This window comes from Hypanus sabinus, chromosome 6 (assembly GCF_030144855.1).
Source record: "Hypanus sabinus isolate sHypSab1 chromosome 6, sHypSab1.hap1, whole genome shotgun sequence".
NCBI lineage: Eukaryota > Metazoa > Chordata > Chondrichthyes > Myliobatiformes > Dasyatidae > Hypanus > Hypanus sabinus.
In genome coordinates this window covers 83,885,821-83,907,419 of record NC_082711.1, presented here as the reverse complement: position 1 = coordinate 83,907,419, position 21,599 = coordinate 83,885,821, and the positions used below count along the sequence as shown (strand labels likewise).

Genomic DNA, 21,599 nt, shown 5'->3' with positions numbered 1-21,599 from the left:
AACCAATTAATATATTTTCTTATGCATTCTTTGTATTTTTAATTTCACATTAATTCATGCACTCACAACAGTGTGGCCTGATTCTGCTCTAACTCCATCTACAGGTTCACAGATAATACCTCTGTGGTGGGCCGGATCTCAAACAATCAAAATATGAAGTACAGGAAGGCAATAGAAAGCCTTCATGATGTCAAGACAAATTTTTCCTCAATGTCAGCAAAACAAATCAGCTTGTCATTGATTTCAGGAAGCAGTATCCCTGTCTATATCAATGATGTTGAGATGGAAATGGTTGAGAGCTTCAAGCTCCTAGGTGTAAATAGAGCCAGTACTTACTGAATTTTTTATATATACTTATTGTAATTTATATTGTATTTATTACTATGTATGGCAATCTACTGCTGCCACAAAACAACAAATTTTACAACATAATGCTGTTCATACTATATTTGTCCTGGCCAAACCAAGTGGACACTACGAGCAACAGAACACACCAGCACCTCTACTTCCTCAGAATGCTAAAGAAATTCAGCATGTCCCCATTGATCTTCATAGATCTTTTATAGATGCACCACAATTGCAACATATTTGGCTGCATCACACCCTGGTATGGCAACAACTCTGCCCAAAACTGCAAGAATTTTAAGTGTGTTGTATATGAACACAGCGGGTCAACCACAGAACCAGTATCCCCTTCATTGACATGTTCTACATTCCCACTGCCTCAGGAAAGCAGCCAGCAGCATCAAAGACCCCTCCCACCCCACTCATTCTCACTTCTCCCTCATATAGGCATTGTGATTACCAGAAATAACCCCATTTTTCTTTTTTTATTTTGAATGGATTAATCTAACACAAAAATGAAAATTTGTGTGTCTTCATAACCTTATACATATTCCAAGCCAACGCAAACTATATTTTCCTCAAGGAATAGTATATTTATACTCTCTGGTTAATATTAATGACTATTACTGGCAATACAGAACTTTTCTGTAGATAGACCCTGCAGTGTAATAGAAGCAATGAAGTAGAAAACAATCTACATCTTTTCAATGATTTCAATGATATATTTGACATTAATTAAATAACATGGTGGTTTCTTGAAGATAACACAAATTAAATGTTTTTGAACTCACTTGAAGGTGATGGCATATAATTCACCTCTTCAGTTTTTTTCTAACTTGTTTGGGCTTCAAGTGTGTAAAATACTGGATTATCAAGACTGCACCACAGGTCTAATTAATAGGAAGTTCTGCAGTCCTAAGTGGAATTCAGTTAGTGATGTATTTGTGCAGCATTTACTGATCGGCAGGGATTTCATGTGAATTCACCCTTAAAGGAATGAAGATATATTACATTTTTATTACTTTTGACAGAACCTGATTATTGCTGCTTTAAAATAGTGTTCTGTTCTTTTGTATTTGTTCAAATATATATCCAGATACTGCTTAATGCAAAAACAATCATTTTTCAAAATATTAAACGGATTTTCTTGTATCATGAGAAGAAACAGATCAAATAAATCTTACAATGTTTAGTCATTGTTTCTAATACACATGTCACATGAAAAGTAGTATTATTGTCATATGAACTGAGGTACAGAGAAAAGCTCTTAATTGTATGCAATTGAGAAAGGTCATTCCACACAGAAGCATATCAAGGTAGTACAGAAAGAGGAAAAAAACAGCATGCCGAATATAGTGTTACCGTAACAGAGAAATTGTAATGCTGATCAACATATAAAGTTCAAGGCCCATGATGTAGACTGGGAGATCAGTGACAGACCAAATAAAAATACCTTAAAGAGAATAACGTTACCATTTTATTGTTTAAATATTTTGGATACCGTAATCCCTCTACTACCACAAAAATAACATGAAAAGTAGAACATACTGCAATAAGGAAAGGGAACATAGAGTATGAGAGTAAATTACACAAAATATTAAAACAAATAGCAAAAGTTTTTATAAATATATAAAGTGGAAGAGGGTGGCTAAAGTCAACATAGGTCCCTTGGAAGATGAGAAGGGGAAATTGATACTGGGTGATAAGGAAATGGCTGAGGCATTGAACGACTATTTTGTGGTGGTCTTCATGGTGGAGGACACATCTAATATGCCAAAGAATGATGTTATGGACAAAATGGGAGGTGAGGACCTCGATAAAATCACTGTCACTAAAGAGATAGTGATGAGTAAACTAGAGGGCCTGAAGGTAAATAAGTCCCCTGGTCCTGATGGGATACATCCCAGGGAGCTGAGGGAACTGGTGGAGGTTATAGTAGACGCCTTGGTAATCATTTACCAAAATTCTCCAGACTCAGGGCAGGTCCCAGCAGATTGGAAGACAGCAAATGTCACGCCACTTTTTTAAAAAGGATGTAGGCAAAAGACGGGCAACTATAGGCCAGTTAGCTTAACATCTGTAGTCGGGAAAATGCTTGAAGTAGTCATTAAAGAAGAAATAGTGAAACTTTTAGAAAGTGGTTCCATTAGACAGATGCAGCATGGATTCAGAAAGGGCAGGTCCTGTTTGACAAACTTACTGGAGTTCTTTGAGAACATAATGAGTGCAGTGGATAGAGGGGAACAGGTGGATGTCGTGTACTTGGATTTCCAGAAGGCGTACAATAAGGTGCCGCACAAGAGACTTATAAATAAGATACGGATGCATGAAGTAGGAGAAAGTGTATTGGCATGGATTGTGGATTGGTTAACCAATAGAAGGCAGAGAGTTGGTATAAATGGGTGTTTCTCCGGTTGGCAGTCAGTGTTGAGTGGGGTGCTGCAGGGATTGGTGTTGGGCCCACAGCTGTTTACCACTTACATTGATAATTTGAAAGAAGGGACTGAGTGTAGCGTAGCAAAATTTGCTGATGACACTAAATTGAGTGAAAAAGCAAATTGTACAGAAGATGTGGAGAGTGCAGAGGGATATAGATAGGTTAAGGGAGTGGGCCAAGGTCTGGCAGATGGAATACAACGTTGGTAAATGCGAGATCATCCACTTTGGAAAGAATAATAGAAGAGCAGATTATTATTTAAATGGTGAAAGATTGCAGCATGCTGTTGTGTAGAGGGACTTACAAGTGTTTGTGAATGAATCGTAAAATGTTGGCTTGCAGGTACAACAGGTTATTAAGAAGGCAAACAGAATGTTTGCCTTCATTGCTAGAGGGATTGAATTCAAGAGCAGGGAGGTCATGCCTCAACTATACTGGGTACTGGTGAGGTCGCACCTGGAGTACTGTGTGCAGTTCTGTTCTCCACACTTGGGGAAGGATATACTGGCTTTGGAGGCAGTTCAGAGGCGGTTCACCAAGTTGATTTCAGAGATGAAGGGATTAACCTATGAGGAGAGAGAGGTTGAGTCCCCTGGGACTATACTCTCTGGAATTCAGAAGAATGAGTGGGGATCTTATAGAAACACACAAAAATTTGAAAGGGATAGATAAGATAGAAGTAGGAAAGTTGTTTCCATCAGTAGGTGAGACTAGAACTAGGGGACATTGCCTCAAGATTCAGGGGAGAAGATTTAGGATGGAGATGTGGAGAAACTGTTTTTCCCAAAGACTGTTGTATCTGTGGAATTCTCTGCCCAGGGAAGCACTAAATATATCTAAGGTACAGTTAGATAGACTTTTACATAGTAAGGGAATTAAGGGTTATGGGGAAAAGGCAGGTAGATGGAGCTGAGTTTACGAACAGATCAGCCATGACCTTATTGAAATGCGGGGCAGGCTCAATGGGCCGGATGGCCTACTCCTGCTCTTATTTCTTATGTTCTAAGCTGGACTGTTTATTTCTTGGGAATCTAACAGTACATATCAGGTTATATATGGCATAGCTGGGTCAGTCACACTTATAAATCTGAGTTCAACATGGATACTCTCTTGTGTATAGGGGTATCAGTTGTTCTTGATAACATATTTACATTCCATAGTTAACTCATGTACTAGCCCAAATCAACTTACTTAATAAAAAATGTCAATATATTTAACAATGGGTACTCATTGATAAGCAAACAACGATATGTTGTTTGGTTCCACCATAATGAATGTTTCTCTAAACCTTCTGAGCTAGAATGAAATATTTAGCTATTTAATATTTCAGACAGTATTAGTCAGAATTGCACTCTCTTGATTTAACCTAGAAAATGGAACATAGTAAATCATAGAAACAGGCTATTTAGCCCATGAATTCTTTGACAACGATGAGGCCAATTTAAACTATACCCACCTGGCTGCACATCATCCTCATTTTTCCATACTCTGCCTGTTCATGTGCCCGTCTAAATGTCTCTTAAATCTTGCAATTGTGTTTAACTATAAAACCAAAAGATATAGGAGCAGAATTAGGTCATTTGACTCATCGAGTCTGCTCCAATATTTCATCATGGCTGATCCAATTTTCCTCTCAGTCTCAATCTCCTGCATTCTTCCCATATCCCTTCATGCCCTGATCAATCAAGAATCTAACAAACTCTGCCTTATATATACATAAAGACTTGGCCTCTACCGCCACAGATTCCCCACTCTCTGGTTAAAGAAATTTCTCAGCACCTCTGTACGTAAAAGGATGTCCCTCTATTCTGAGTCTGAGTCCTCTGGTCTTAGACTCTCCTACCAAAGGAAACATGCTTTCCAAATCCACTTGACTGAGGCCTTTCACTATTCAATGAGGTCACCTCTCATTCTTCTGAATTCAAGTGAATACAGGCCTAGAGTCATCAAATGCTTATATGACAAGCCTTTCAAGCCTGGAATCATTTTTGTGAACCTCCTTTGAACCCTGTCCAGTTTTAGCACATCCTTTCTAAGATAAGGGGCCCAAAACTTCCCACAATAAAGCCTCACCAATGCTTTATAAAGTCTCAACATTACATCCTTGCTTTTATATCCTAGTCCTCTTGAAATGAATGCTAACATTGCATTTGCCTTCACACCAGAGACTCAACCTGAAAATTAACCTGAAGGAAATCCTGCACAAGGACTCCCAAGTCCCTTTGTGCCTTTTTTTGAATTTTCTCACCAGTTAGAAAATAATCAACCCTTTTATTTCTTCTACTAAAGTGCATGGCCATACACTTCCTAACACTGTATTCCATCTGCCATTTCTTTGCCTATTCTTCTAATCTATCTAAGCCTTCTGTAGCCTCTCTACTTTCTCAAAACTGCTTGTCCATCTACCGCTCTGTTAGCATTCATTTCAAGAGGACAAGACTATAAAAGCAATGATGCAATGTTGAGACTTTATAAAGCAAGTGGTGAGGCCTCTCTGGGAGTATTGTGGGCAATTTTGGGCCCCTTATCTTAGAAAGGATGTGCTGACACTGGAGATGGTTCAAAGGAGGTTCATAAAAATGATTTCAAGATTGATCAGCTTGTCATATGAAGAGTGTTTGATAGCTCTGAGCCTGTATCGACTGGAATTCAGAAGAATGAGGGGTGACCTCATTGCGACCTGTCAAATGGTGAAAGATCTTGATCAAGGGTGTTTCCTATGGTAGTCTAGAACCAGAAGACACAGCCTCAGAATAGAGGGGTGTTCTTTTGGAGCAGAGATGTGAGGAATTTTTTTAGCCAGAGAATGGAGAATCTGTGGAATTCGTTGCCACAGGCAGCTATGGGGGCCAAATCTTTACAGATATTTAAGGCAGAGGTTGATAGATTCTTGATTGGTCAAGGCACAAAGGTATACGGGGAGAAGGCAGGAGATTGGGGCTGAGGAAAATAATGGATCAGCCATGACGAAATGGGGGCCAAATGGTCTAATTCTGGTCTAATTTCTTACAATCTTATGAAGGCGTGAAAGATGATGGGTGGTTATCGGAGGGAAAGAGTGCATTTGGGAGATAGACACTGGTGGATGATAGGAGGAAGCAGACAAAATAAAACAGATGGAACCAGGTTGGGGAACGGGAAGATGATAAATAGGAACAAAAAGGCTGCAGCTGCTGCAGTCTCATGAAGTGATAATGGGAATCATTCAGGGAGACACAGTATAAAGGGCAGATAGTACGATATGTTGGATGTAAGCCTCAGGATAGCAGATGATTAAATAACGGGAGGGGGAGGTGAAATAAAAATGCGTGATGGGTTTGAAAGGGTCTATGGTTAAGAGTTAAGGGAAAGAGAATCAGGATGGGAGGACCTGATCTGGATCAGAAGGAAGCAGTGGGATAAACACAGCAGATAAAGATTCACTTAAATTGGAAAACTGAGTTTTTATGCCATTGGTTTGTAGACAATGTAAGTACAATAGAGTGCTGCTCTTAATCTGTATTCTCTGGATAGTGACTTTACTGCCCATAAAAAGATGTTATTGTTTGCTGCCAACTCTGCCTAAAACCTTCATAAATTCTTAACAGCCACTTTAAGATGCCAAGTGTAAAGTTTTAAGGAAGGGAGTGTTAGCATTTATGAAAGGGGAGGAAGCATTGTCATGAAGAGAAGTATGATGCTTTCACTGCTCCTTTAAGTACATCACAAGAATTCTCTTCTGTAATAAAGGAACTTCCCACCCTCTGGTAAGTGATATGGCTTAAGGATCTCTCATTTAATGATGACTAACTGTGATATATTGGACACCAGAGATTAAATGGAATGGGCATCAAATTCTCCAGTTACTTATGGTGCATGGAAAATAAGATGTAGTTAGATCAATGTTTGGAGGCAAAACTGTATGGTTGGATTAAATTACAGTTAGACTTCATAAAACCTCTTTTTAAAAATATTTCTTGGAGTTTGTTAAAGAAATTGAATGAAACAAGTTTTTCTTTATTAAACCATTCAGATGTTTGAAACTGTCACTGATTCCAGTTCATCCGGAGTCCAGATCCCTTGCCTGAATAAAGTAATTGAGAAATTCATAATTGTTAAACCACCTTACGTGGTTCCAGAGGATGATGCAATCAATCAACCATGATTAAAGTCTCGTTAAGAAGCGAACATTGCACAGAATGCTGAGAGTAATTTATCATCCATGTGCAAAATCACAGGCACCTGTGACAGACACAATTCAGCTTCCACCTGGAACTAGTTCCCTGTGGCCCCGCTTATTTTCATGAAAACCCATCTCCTTTCCTAAATTTGAAATTTAATGAGAGATTTTAAATCTGCTCTTTTAAACTAAGATAGAAATATTCCTGTTGCTGTTCCTTTCAGTACCATTTAATCAAACTGCAGTCTGTATGTCCAAGGATTTGCTAGATATATAAATGTTCTGCATACCCTGATTTCAAATACTCAAGATAATTACAAATAAGAAATTCACCCTCTCTTAATGACTATCTCATCTATTCATCCACCTCATTGTTATTCATTCATTATTATAGATGTATTACTTACTCTACACAGTCTATTTCCCTCTAAGTGAGAAATAGACTTACAAGGCATAGACACAGGCCCTTTGGCCTACCATGTACATGTTTACCATCAAGTATAATCCCTTGTCACCCCATTTGGTCCATAGCCTTAAAAGACTTTGCAATTTAAGTGTTCATCAGAGTTTCTCAACCGGGGTACTGTGAGAGGTCACTAAGGGTTCCACAAGATAATTGTGAATTAAGCTACTAAACATCGTTTTTGAACTTCACGCAAAGTGCGATGTTAGCGCTTGCAGTGGTGGGCAGTGATCAAGCAGCCCCTTTGGCAATCTCGATAGAGGTCTCACAGCCCAATATGGCAGTGCACAGTAGGACCGTGTTAATTTCCTTGAGTCCATTCTCAGTTTTTAACACGAGATGGGAAAGTCTATTGATAATTGGTGAGTACTGTATTACACAGAGGGGAGGACGGTAGGCTGATAATTGGTGAGTGCTGTATTACACAGAGGGGAGGACAGTAGGCTGATAATTGGTGAATGCTGTGTTGCATGGAGGGGAGGACGGTAGGCTGATTATTGGTGAGTGTTGTATTACACAGGGGAGGACGGTAGGCTGATAATTGGTGAGTGTTGTATTACACAGAGGGGAGGAAGGTAGGCTGATAATTGGTGAGTGTTGCATGGAGGGGAGGACGGTAGGCTGATAATTGGTGAGTGTATTACACAGAGGGGAGGACGGTAGGCTGATAATTGGTGAGTGTTGTATTACACAGAGGGAAGGACGGTAGGCTGATAATTGGTGAGTGTTGTATTACACAGAGGGGAGGACGGTAGGCTGATAATTGGTGAGTGCTGTATTACACAGAGGAGAGGATGGTAGGCTGATAATTGGTGAGTGTTGTATTACACAGAGGGGAGGACGGTAGGCTGATAATTGGTGAGTGCTGTATTACACAGAGGAGAGGACGGTAGGCTGATAATTGGTGAGTGTTGTATTACACAGAGGGGAGGACGGTAGGCTGATAATTGGTGAGTGTTGTATTACACAGAGGGAAGGACAGTAGACTGATAATTGGTGAGTACTGAATTACACAGAGGGGAGGATGGTAGGCTGATAATTGGTGAGTGTTGTATTACACAGAGGGAAGGACGGTAGGCTGATAATTGGTGAGTATTGTATTACACAGGGGAGGACGGTAGGCTGATAATTGGTGAGTGTTGTATTACACAGAGGGGAGGACGGTAGACTGATAATTGGTGAGTGTTGTATTACACAGAGGGAAGGACGGTAGACTGATAATTGGTGAGTACTGAATTACACAGAGGGGAGGACGGTAGGCTGATAATTGGTGAGTGTTGTATTACACAGAGGGAAGGACGGTAGGCTGATAATTGGTGAGTATTGTATTACACAGGGGAGGACGGTAGGCTGATAATTGGTGAGTGTTGTATTACACAGAGGGGAGGACGGTAGGCTGTTGAGGAGCGTAAAGTGCATTTTCCAAGCATTGAATGGACTCGCCCAACTTGGGCTGTGACATCAGCCTCTCCCTCCCAAATTACTTCCCCTACCTTCCCCTTACATGCCACATGGGACTTATGGGAGCAAACAAACTCTATTGGTAGAACAATGGAGGGAAATTTTCATTCTAAAGATGGTCTAGTGGGTGATCTTTGAAGAAGAAATGTGAGATGGAAGAGGAGGATTCTAGGCCTCGGCCTACGGACGATCCTGATAAGGTTATTTTCTGAGTCATTTCACTGCACTGGTGCAACAATAGACACAAGAAAGTCCTTTTTTGTTAACAAAACTATAGAAGTTTATTTACTCAACAAATACACAAAGTACAAATATTAAGTATTAACAAGACAGTAAACACAAATTAAAATATGATTATTACTGTTCATAAAACAGTAGAATCCCTGGGCAAAACGGATGAGATATACATGTTTCTTAAATGTTGTACAAGTACCTGTCTTCACCACCTTCTCAGACAATGCGTCCAGATTGAAACCACTCTCTGAATGAGAAACAAATTCACCAAATCTGCTCTAAACTTTTTCTCCTCACCTTAAACCTGTGCTCTCTTGTCTTAGACAGCTCTGCATGGGGAAAAGATACTTATTATAGACCCCCTTCTTAGTCACTCATAATTTTGTGTACTTCAGTTAGGCTTTCCATCTGCTCTGTTCCATGGAAAACTAATCCAAATATATTTTACAGAACATAGAAAACCTACAGCACAATACAGGCCCTTCGGCCCACAAAGCTGTGCTGAACATTTCATTACCTTAGAAATTTCCTAGGGTTACCCATAGCCCTCTATTTTTCTGAGCTCCATGTACCTGTCCAGGAGTCTCTAAAAAGACCCTATTGTATCTGCCTCCACCACTATTGCTGGCACCCATTCCATGCACTCACCACTCTCTGCGTAAAAAAACTTAGCCCTGACATCTCCTCTGTACTACTTCCAAGCACCTTAAAACTCTGCCCTCTCATGCTAGCCATTTCAGCCTTGGGGAAAATGCCTCTGACGATCCATGTGATTGATGCCTCTCATCATCTTATACACCTCTATCAGGTCACCTCCCATCCGAGGAGAAAAGGCCGTGTTCACTCAACCTATTTCTCATAAGGCATGCTCCCCAATCCAGGCAACATCCTTGTAAATCTCCTCTGCACTCCTTCTATGGTTTCCACATCCTTCCTGTAGTAAGGTGACCAGAACTGAGCTCAGTATTCCAAGTGGGGACTGACCAGGGTCCTATACAGCTGTAACATTACCTCTCGGCTCCTAAACTCAATCCCACAATTGATCAAGGCCAATTCACCACATGCCTTCTTAACCACAGAGTCAACCTGCGCAGTAGCATTGAGTGTCCTATGGACTCAGACCCCAAGATCCCTCTGATCCTCCACACCGCCGACTGGAGAAACATCTATTTATACCAACTATCTGCCTTCTACTGGTTAACCAATTCACTATTATGCCAATACACTTCCTCCGACTCCGACTCCATGGAGTCAGAAAGCCTCAACATTCCATCCTTGCTTTTATATTCTAGTCGTCTTGAAATGACTGTGATCATTACATTTGCCCTCCTTACTATTGACTGAACCTGCAAGTTAACCTTTATGGAGTCTTGCATGAGGACTCCCAAGACCTTTTGCATCTCTGATTTCTGAATTTTCTTCCTGTTTAGAAACTAATATACATTTTATTCCTTCTATCAAAGTGCATGACCATACACTTCCCTACACTATTTTCCATCTGCCACTTGTCCATTCTCCTAAACTGTCTAAGTCCTACTGTAGATTCGTTGCTTCTTCAACACTATCTGACCTTCCATCTATATCTTCAGCAAACTTGACTACAAAGCCATCTATTCATCATCTAACTCGTTGACGTATAATATGAAAAGAAGCGGTCTCAACATTGTCACCACTAGGCACCAGCAGCCAACCAGATAAGGTCCCCTTTATTCCCACTCTGTCTTCTGCCAGTCAGCCAATCTTCTATTGACACTAGTGCCTTACCTGTAATTCTTGGACTCTTGTTTTGCAGCCTTAAGTGACGCACCTCATCAAAGACCTTCTGAAAATCCAAGTAAACATCTGCAGACTCTCCTTTGTCTATCCTGCCAGTTATTTCCTCAGAGAATTCAAATAGATTTGACAAGCAAGATTTTCCCTTAAGGAAACCAGGCTGATTTCAGCATATTTTATCATGTGCTTCCAAGTGACCTGAAACCTCATCATTAATAATGGACTCTAACATCTTCCCATCCACTGAAGTCAGCCTATCTGGCCTATAATTTCCTTTCTTTTGCCTCCCTCCCTTCTTAAGGAGTGGAGTATTTCATCTGCATTTTTTCAGTCCTCTGGAAGCATTCTAGTATCTAGTCATTCTTGAAAGATCACTACTAATGCCTCCACAATGCCTCCTTCTTTCAGAATATTGGTCCATCTGTCCAGGTGACAAACCTACCTTCAGAGCCCTCAGCTTCCCAAGCACCTTCTCCTTAATAATAGCTGCTAAGCTCACTTCTGTCCCTGGCACCGAAAAAGGAAGTTCCTTCACCCAAAACATAGATACACTGTATATTGTGAACATGTTTTCTGTGCACCAGTCTCTGTAGTACCCTATGCCACCCCAAAGAAGACCCATTTATTCCCACTTGGTTCCTATATGCTGAACCAGTTCCAAATATCTATCGGTATACTAAGCACAAATAATGTGCTTTGATTTTATACACTCAGCACTTATGTTCAACTTTGTCAAAAGCCTTCTGAAAATCCAAATGCACCCTACTTTACTTTCATAAGTTCATATTGACCTTATGTAATCCGTTTGATATTCACATGTTCTGTAATAGACTTAACATGTTCCCTACCACTGTTGTGGATTTAAGGACAGGATGCTTATGGGCAGAGTTAAAAAACCATAGAGGTTCCGGTGTCAATACACACATGAAAATGGATTTGGGCACAGTAAATTAGAATTTAAAAATTACCAGGCAAAATTGTTTGTGAACAGTGGGCTGCCTTTAGAGAGGTGGTTTGACTACAGACTGGCTACATTAACCCCAGGGGGCCTAAAGCTCAGGTTCCCTGCATTATTACAAGTAAATAAAAAGCATCTTAAATAACAGGGAACTTTAAAGCATGCTCTTCTAATTAATTAGAAAAAATGCACTAAAAATATGGCCAATTAAAAAAAAAACAAAGATACTTCTATAATATCTCTATTATGCCCCGGGGGGTGGGAGGGGAAGACGAGCGCATAATAGAGATATCACACAAGTACTTTATGTGAGTATCAAGGAAGATAGTGGAGTTTCTGATCAGGCTAATAAAATAAGGAGCTGCAAGAAAGAAAATTTGTGATGAAAGTAAGTGTCATATGGTCCAGAGGGAAGAAACTGCAGAAAATCTACCTGCAATCTTCCAGTACTCCTCAGAAACAAAAGGGAAGCCAGAAACTGAAGAAATAATGCATCCTGGTTTAAAATGATACGAGGAGAAACTTGGTGAACTCCCCCCAGCCATTTTAAGCTGGATGATGATATAACTGCTGGAAATAATAATGAGTATAAAATTAATAGTGGACTAGACTGGGGGAATAAAAACGGAAAACTAGCACAAATGTGTAAAGCTTAACTTGATCATTGTTATTTCTGAAATGAGCAAAGGGATAACTGATGGACTTTTAGATGCTGAATAGTGATATAATAAACAGGGCAGCAAAAGGAACAATGGCAAAATGGATATGAAATTAGTTCAGAGGGATCTTAGTGTCCGTGTCCATAAGACACTCAAAGCTGCTGCGCAGGTTGACTCTGTAGTTAAGAAGGCATTGGACTTCATCAACCATGGGATTGAGTTGAAGAGCCAAGAGGTAATGTTACAGCTATATAGGACCTTGGTCAGACCCCACTTGGAGTACTGTCCTTAGTTCTGGTCATCTCACTACAGGAAGGATGTGGAAACCATAGAAAGGGTGCAGAGGAGATTTACAAGGGTGATGCCTGGATTGTGGATTATGTCTTATGAGAATAGGTTAAGTGAACTCGGCCTTTTCTCCTTGGAGCGACGGAGGATGAGAGGTGACCTGATAGAGGTGTATAAGATGATGAGAGGCATCAATCGTGTGGATAATCAGAGGCTTTTTCCCAGAGCTGAAATGGCTAGCACGAGAGGGTACAGTTTTAAGGTGCTTGGAAGTAGGTACAGAGGAGAAGTTAGGGATTAGTATTTTTTTTTTTTTTTTTTTTTTTACACACAGAGCGGTGAGTGTGTGGAATGGGCTGCTGGCAACTGTGATGGAAGCAAATACAATAGAGTCTTTTAAGAGACTCTTGGATCGGTTCATGGAGCTTAGAAAAATAGAGAGCTATGGGTAACCTTAGGGAATTTTCTAAAGAAAGTACATATTTGGTACAACATTGTGGGCCGAAGGACCTGTATTGTGCTGTAGTTTTTCTATATTTCTATGTTACAGGAGAGTAAACAGTTGTTTTTCCACACAGGAGGATGATAACATTGTTCCCTACAGTTCTGTACTCAGTTATGGGATCTGGAGAAGGTCACTGAGCTCTCAAGCTTGTTCTAACATCAGTGACCCAAGTCCATATATGTATCTGCTTTTCCATCCTCCTCTGTATTTGTGACATTTACCAGGAGTGTTGTATACGAAGGGCTCAAAGTATTGTTGAGTATCCCTACCACCCATCCCACTATTTCTCTGACCTACTACTGTCAGGGAGGAGGTACAGAAGCATCAAGTTCAATTGTCACTCAATCATACATGAATATCCACAGATACAGTAAACAAAACGGTGCTCGTCTAGGGCCAAGGTGCAAAACACAGTACCAATAGTCATACCCAGCGCATGGCACATACAAGGTAGCAGTAAACATACAGTCACACAAAAAAAAACCCATGTGCCTGATTGCCTTGTCCTGCAGATTGATGGTGCATGATATGTTGTTGGCAAGAAGAAGCCCGCACAGTTCAGTCATCACATGCTAAACAAAAGTGCAGCCGCAGATAGAGCAATTGAGCTCGTATTTTCTCGAGCGCACACTGGAGAGCAGCACGAATGGGAGGGGCCAGCCCCAACCTGGCATGGATGCTATGCAATACTGCCTCCAGTGTCTCTTCCCATGGGCAGCTGCAACCTGTGACCCTGCAGCAAGAGGCCCTGGTCTGCACTGCAGCCAAGGCCAGACAGCTCCCCTGCTGTCGGTCTTGCAATGAACCAGTGAACCCAACTTGCACTATTCCACATTATCAATATGCAAAATTGCACTGTTTTCTGTATACCTGTGCTGCACACTTCACATGCATTTGTATTATATTTTGTTAACTTATTGTGATAAGTGTGTGTCTGTGGGTGCGCGCGCACGTGCGATGTGCACTATATATTGTGGGTGCACTGTGATCCAGAGGAATATTGGCTCATTTAGTTGTATATATGTACAGCCAAATGACAATAAATGTGAACTTGATATTCACGTGAGAAGATGAGAAGAATAAACAAATTCTTCTCATCTGTCATCATGTACTGAATGCTCAACTCAATATTGTTCACACAGTGACACCGATTTAATTATCAACTATGTTCAACTGATAACCAGCAGACAAAAATAAAGCAAACTATTGATTTTTTTCTGGATTCACACCCTTGTGAAGAAGGCTGGTTGATAACAACATATTTTGATGGTATTTAGAAAATGTACAGTTTTATGCAAGACCATTATTGTTAAAATACCTTGGATTTCTTAAAAAAAATTAGTCACTGTTTCTCAATCTTCAAACTGATAATCAACACAAAGGTTTATTCATTTGTAAAACAATGATAATTTATTCTTACAAAATTTTAATACAGTAGTTAATTTCATGCCTTTTAATCTGCATTAGATATTCTGTCCCTTTGCTCCTGCATTGTAAGTGCTTATCAAACCACACAACCCTTTTTAACATTTTCATAATGTGTGCCAAATCACATTTTATAATTTCAGTAGAAATTCTAGCTAAATTTTCTCTTTACATTCTGAAACAGTGAAATTGTTTCATTAGATCTTGATTGAAGCCTGCAATCTTTTTTCCCTTTTTTAAAATAAAGCAAATCATGCCAGATTTTACAAATTACATAGCAACATAGACTCATTCATGTTCACAAAACATTTTGATTAGTGGCGAGGGAAGAGAGGAAAAAATAAAATCTCATACACTGAAGCCAAGATTCAGGAGTTAAAAAAAACAAACATGCAGAATGACTAACATTCAAAGTCAAAAAATGTCTACATCCACCCTAACCTCCCCACCACGATATCATTCATACACTTTGTAAGGCACAGTAGTGATGTGATACAATTTGCATTTAGCTTGTGTGTGTTAAATATTAACTTCAGCACTAATTCAGCACTTTGACAGACAAAGTCAAAGCATCACAAGAGTTTACTCTACAAAATTGTGGCTGATGGTTCTATTCAAAATGCCAGATTTGATGACTGTCTTGTGAATTGCAAAGTTTCATTTCAACATCCATCCTTCCTTCAGCTGTTCGATAAGCACTAATGCATTTGTTAGATTTGGGGTGGAAGATTGTTCCATCCTGCAAACGGAAAACAATCTTTAATCACTGCATTTGCAAGCAGTAGCAATGCCAAAGCAGACTCAGCATTATCTCCTGAAAAATGAAGGGACAGTTCAAATATTCTAACCCCCACCCCCTCACAGAGTGGCTTTTTGGAACATGAAGTGTTCAATCACACAAAAAAACATTCATAAATTGCTCATAATTACTTATTTCATAATTCATAATTACTTTTCACAGGATACTATATGTAACGGAATATAAAGATATCCGTCAATAGAGGAAAATAGCAAGAGTGGAATGTTTCAGCTTATGCTGATAACTACAATAGATTCCTCTAGCACTGTAATTTCTGATTCTACATTTAATTTTTTTTTAGCAAGTCACAAATATACTACTTTTTACTTTAAATTTTCATTGAGGATCAAAAGACCAAAGTCCACAAAAATGTTCCATTTTCAGAAGCCATTTTTGAACTTCAAATGTAATTTGCCTTTCACTGTGCTTGACAGATGCTTACTTAAACTATTTTTGTGAATCACCAGCTATAAAAGGATGACACCTTATAGGTAGAATGTTTAGTATTGGTAAAGTTTGTTAAGGGATATAAATACTGAGATGCCATCCCTATTCACTTTTAGCCCATTAAATTATCCCTGTTAATCGTGTGTGTGGTGTGTGTGTGTGTGTGTGTGTGTGTGTGTGTGTGTGTGTGTGTGTGTGTGTGTGTGTGTGTGTGTGTGTGTGTGTGTGTGTGTGTGTGTGTGTGTGTGTGTGTGTGTGTGTGTGTGTGTGTACATGTGTGCATGTTGAGGAACTGTCAATGTTTCGGGTTGAAACTCTGCATCATGACTGAGAATGGAGAGGGGAGATAGCTCACATAAAGAGGAGAGATGGTGGTGGAACAGGAGGACAGGGATTGGTGGACTGAGGGGGTGAAAGATGTTAGGAAGGTGATGGCAGGGTGGGAGGTGAGGAAAGTTGACAGGTGAGGGACATGCAAAGATTAAAAGAAGCAGATTTTATTTATTAAGATGCAGCACAGAATAGGCCCTTACGGCCTTCAAGCCACACTGCCCAGAAACCCCAGATTAGTCCTAGCATAATCACAGGACCATTTGTAATGGCCGACTAACCTACTAACCAGCACCCCTTTGGATTGTTGGAAGAAATTAGAGGATCCAGAGAAAACCCACACAATTCACAGGATGTACAAGACTCCTTACAGATGACATTGGAATTGAACTCCGAAGCCCTGAGCTGTAATAGCATCACGCTAACCACTACGCTACCATGGCACCCCTGCATAAAGGCAATTAAGTAAAAACGCTGCTCTATTCGAGAAGGTCTTTTGACCCACTTAACCAATAGTTACCAATTGATCCATCACCTTCTGAGGTCAGGCAGTATCTGAGGAAAAGAGTAGACAGTCGGCCTCTCAGGCCAAAACCCTTCATCAAGACCAGAAAGAAAGAGGAGAAATCAGGGTAAAAAGGTGGGGGGAAATCCAAGTTGGTAGGTGAAACCAGGAAGTGGGGAGGGGGCAAAGTAAGGAGCTGGGAAGCTGATTGGTGAAAGGATAAAGGGCTGGAGAAGGGGGAATCTGATAGGAGAGGACAGAAGGCCATGGAAGAAAGGGAAGGGAGAGGAGCACCAGAGGGAAGTGATGAGCAGGTAAGGTGAGAAAGGGAAACAGGAATAGTGAGGGGGGGGGGGGTCATTACCGGAAGTTTCAGAAATCAATGTTTATTCCATCAGGTTGGACACTACCTAGATGGAATACAAGGCGTTGCTCCTCTAACCTGACTGTGGCCTCATTGTGGCAGTAGAGGAGGTCATGAACTGACATGATGGAATTGGAATGGGAAGCAGAATTGAAATGAGTGGCTACCAGTAGATGTTGCTTTTTATGGCAGATGAGTAAAGGTGCTCAGCAAGACTTCCTCTCTCACCTTATCCCATTACCTGCCCATTACCTCCTTCTGGTGCTCCTCCCCCTTCCCTTTCTTCCATGGCCTCTGTCCTCTCCTATCAGATTCCCCCCTCTCCAGCCCTTTATCTCTTTCACCAATCAACTTCCCAACTCCTTACTTCACCCCTTCATCACCTACCACCTTGAACTTCCTTCCTTCCCTCTCCTCACCTTCTTACTTTGACTTCTCTTCCTTTTCAGTCCTAATGAAGGGTCTCAGCCCAAAACATCACTCTTTTCCATCGATGCTTGCTGAGTTTATGTGTTGCTTTGGGTTTCCATCATTTACAGATTTTATCATGTTGTACACAGTTTCACAGTACTGTACTGTTATTGGTAGTGTTCTAATTTGATCTCAATTTCATTTAAACATATTACTTGTTACCAAGTTTATCCTTTTTTAATAACTTTTTAACTATTTCCATGAAATTTAGGCTAATTGGGGCAGCTGCTTAATTGCCAAAATATATTGGTCCCAATGTGCCCCAGTTAACTAGAATCCCCTGTACTGTAATTTTCATCTCCTTTAATGATAGATTGTAATTCAGCAGGCAATAAAGGCAAGGTGGGTAAATAGAATTTACAGATTAATGATGTTGTAAATGAGTAATGGAAATGGTTTTCTGGGGTGCAAATACCAAGAAACTTTATATTTTCCACTTCTGGTTTTCAAACCTGAATCAAGTTTTCCTAATTCAAAAATAGCACAAAATAAACCTATTTACTGTATCTTATTCATATAAGTAATCTTGTGTATTTAGCTTAAGGCCATTAGTTTCTAATGTGAATGGAGAATTGGAAAGGAGACAGGGAACGAGATAAAAAATGAGACATGGAAGGAGATACTACGTGAGGACTTCAAACGAGTAAAAGGTTTCGACTCTATCCCCAAAGGTAGATCACACAAACTAAGCAGCCAAGAAGTACGTATTACATCTCTCCACATTTTTCTAGACTCTAGACTTTCTAGTCTAGAATTTTTCTAGACTCCAAAGCAATATTCCATCATCATTCTTTTACTAATAAGTCAATCATCTTTATTGATAATTTTAGATTGCATTCAGATATAATAATTTTTACATTAAGAGCTTCTATCTCCTCAAAGCTAATCGGTAGTGAAAGAGTTGAAATTCAAAGAACTTCCCAATACACCATGCTAAAGTCTTATCCATTCTCCTATAATTTTCACTAACAATCATTTTGCTCAAGTAGCATGCTTAACACCAATAACATATACTTCCCCCACTAGGCTCATATTAAAGATGAGAATCTTGATATTTAGAAGACTGAATATAATGTAGAATCATGAAATTCATTGATCATATAATTTTCTGTCTGATGGACCACTCCTTCCTCTGACTCATTTGGCATACTGAATTGGTTCAGAGTATTTGCATTGTAAGGCAAAGTAATATATGCCACATGTGTGCTCATGCATGAAATTGGCTAAGCCCACATTCCTAGGTCCATTGCATTATATTGGATCCAGCTTTATTTTTAAATTTACAAAGACCATGACAGAACAAATCTTAAATAAACACCCATCTCTCTGACATGCAGCTCTTTTAGAAGCGAAGTTAGAAAATAAAGGCATAGCATTCTGACTACATGCATGCTTCCCTGTCTAACAATTTGGCCTACCGTGCATCTTTAAAGGAATACCAAACACAAAAAGTGAGAGGGGTTTAGAGTGATCTCATGAAGAGGATGTATATTCTTTTATCTATTTTCTTTATTGGTAATCTTAATTACTCACAGGTTTAAATTCCCATATAATGGATTCTGGAACAGGAGAATCATCAGCTGGACAATACTTCATTCCAATGGTGCTCTGTCCTTCAATTACTTCCGCACACAGTTCAGTCACAGAATTAAATCGAATTTCGTTTTTGGATGTGTATTCAAAATACTGATTTTGTTAAAGAAAAATGTGCATGTAAAACATGACCTGAAAGTGGTAAAATCAATAACTCCTCTATTACAGATTTTTAAATATATATTATTTACATACAGAATTAAAAAGGAACATTTATTCTATTGAGGTTGCTTACAGTCATAATGTATGTTATATTCTGCAGTAGTTATTATCAACTAATATATTGCAAAATATGCACTACTAGTTCACTATTTTCCGTTCATCTCCGGGAAAATAACTTCCATCTTTTGGAATCTAATGTACTGGAAGAGAGATCCAAGGATCATCACAAGAGGTGACACTATTGTGGCTTTTACCTCCATAACATATGTAATATGATTATATACATAATACAATTAAGTATGGCTGACAGGTTCACTCAGTGAGATTTGAAGGTCTTAAAATTACATCAAAACAACCCATTATTTGGCACATTTGATCAGATTCCTCATTTGACCGAAATATATTAATAGTTTTCAAAATTTATGATAATTTGGTATCTCAATGAACGCATTACATCTGAGATTCAGTCAATACAATGGGAAAAAAGCTGCTCCGTCTTCCTCCAAGGCCAGTGCTTGTAGATTAGTCACAATTATGGTTTGACAATTTCAAGACACATTGCCGTTCAGTTTAAGATTTTTAAAAACAAGGAACCAATCAACATCTGCAAATAGCCACAAGCAAGAAAGGAGACTTGCGACTTGAATATCTTCATTTAGTTATTCCAATGCCATACAAATTTATATTGCTGATGCAAAGATAGTTTGTTGACTCTGAAACACGATTACCGTATTCCTTTTCCCTATCATGCAAAGGGCCTGCATTAAGAATACTTCTGCAGAATAATAAACTATGAAAATTGAAAATATTTTCATGGATTATATCAACATTGCCACAATAAATGGCAAGATATTCTATAATTTCTACAATTTATATTGTGTTGTTTTAAATAGACAGAAGTAAAACTGGATCTAAGATCATATCTGTGCATTAGGGCATCTTCACTTTGTTCATGGCACAATGGATTTTTTAATATACTAAATCAATCCAAAATATTTCCCTCTCCTTTCATTCTGCTTCCATTCACACCCATATTCCAGTATATCCCAGGACACTGTGCAAGGTTATGACATTCATGGGTTGTATCACAGGAATAAAGATCAGGAGAATATCTCAGAACCCTTAAGTGGTGGTCCTGTCTTGTACTTTTCAAATATTGGTAAGATCCTGAAAACATTTTTTCTAAGACTTCAACCCAATTATGTTACAGTGTTAAATACATATTGTCGTCAGTCATTACTCTACATTTCCTTTAGTTATGTTACAGCACTCTCATATGAATGAGCACTGGAAGACTGGCAGGATGGACTTGCTGGCTACTACAAGACTGCAGGCATCTTTTGCCATGTAGGAATTCGGTTAGCAGCAGCATATGGGATCAGCAAACTATTCAGGTTACAAACGGTTCACAGGAACTGAACCCTGTCATAACTGGGGGAGGACCCATATTCAACTTCTCTTTCTCCTCAATATGGAATATTTTGAGGTGTCTTCCAGAGATGCTAAATATTAAGAAATATTTTACTGCTGACACATCCATTTCCAAGCAACGATGTACCATTTGAGTAACTTATGCTCAAGTCATAGTTCTATACAACACAAAACAGATGTGTTCATTAATACCAACCAAGATATCTATCCGTGCTAGTCACCCACATCCCTCCAAACCTTTTCTATCCATATACCTGTCCAGGCCTGTACATATTGCAGATGAACTGCTCCCTTTTCCAATCAGTTTACAAAATAATCTTGCTAATTTCATAGAAAATCTAATTACAAGCACAGTTCTTGGTGGCAAGATTCCCTCATGCTTCATATCTGAATATTAGCTCCCTAACCACTAGCAAAATCATTAGTACTCCGATGCTTTTATGGTGTGTAATACTGTGATTATAAAAATCCAATTAACTTTGCAGGTGGATCATCAGGAGGAACTCCCAATCAGCAGGTGCAGAACAAGAAACTGTGCCAACTGAAACCTGAGACACCACTGAAGAAAAAGTCGCAGATTACATTTCAGATCACCACACAAAGAAAAACAAAATCTACTCATTTGAAAAGCTATCAATGTCATTTGTACATTATGTTCAGGTGTAGACTGGAAACCGAGCTGACGAAACTAATTGATCAGAAATTCTAGCCTTTATCCTCTAATTCTGGATTTGAATATCAGAGCCCACTTATTTTGTAGCAGCCTCACTCAAGTCATGAGGTTTTCGAT

General features: G+C 39.4%; 1 protein-coding gene across 2 annotated transcripts in view; it reads right to left on the bottom strand.

Annotated features, from left to right (window-relative positions):
• Positions 1-14,631: 14,631 nt before the first annotated feature.
• Positions 14,632-21,599, bottom strand: part of poc1bl (POC1 centriolar protein homolog B (Chlamydomonas), like) — a 40,120-nt gene continuing 33,152 nt past the window's right edge. For both annotated transcript variants that reach the window (XM_059972540.1, XM_059972539.1), the window contains exons 11-12: positions 19,157-19,309; positions 14,632-15,446 (exon numbers count right to left, since the gene is read on the bottom strand). In XM_059972540.1, the coding sequence (XP_059828523.1) occupies positions 15,318-15,446; positions 19,157-19,309 (282 nt within the window). In that variant the 3' untranslated portion in view covers positions 14,632-15,317. The remainder of the gene's footprint in view (positions 15,447-19,156; positions 19,310-21,599) is intronic.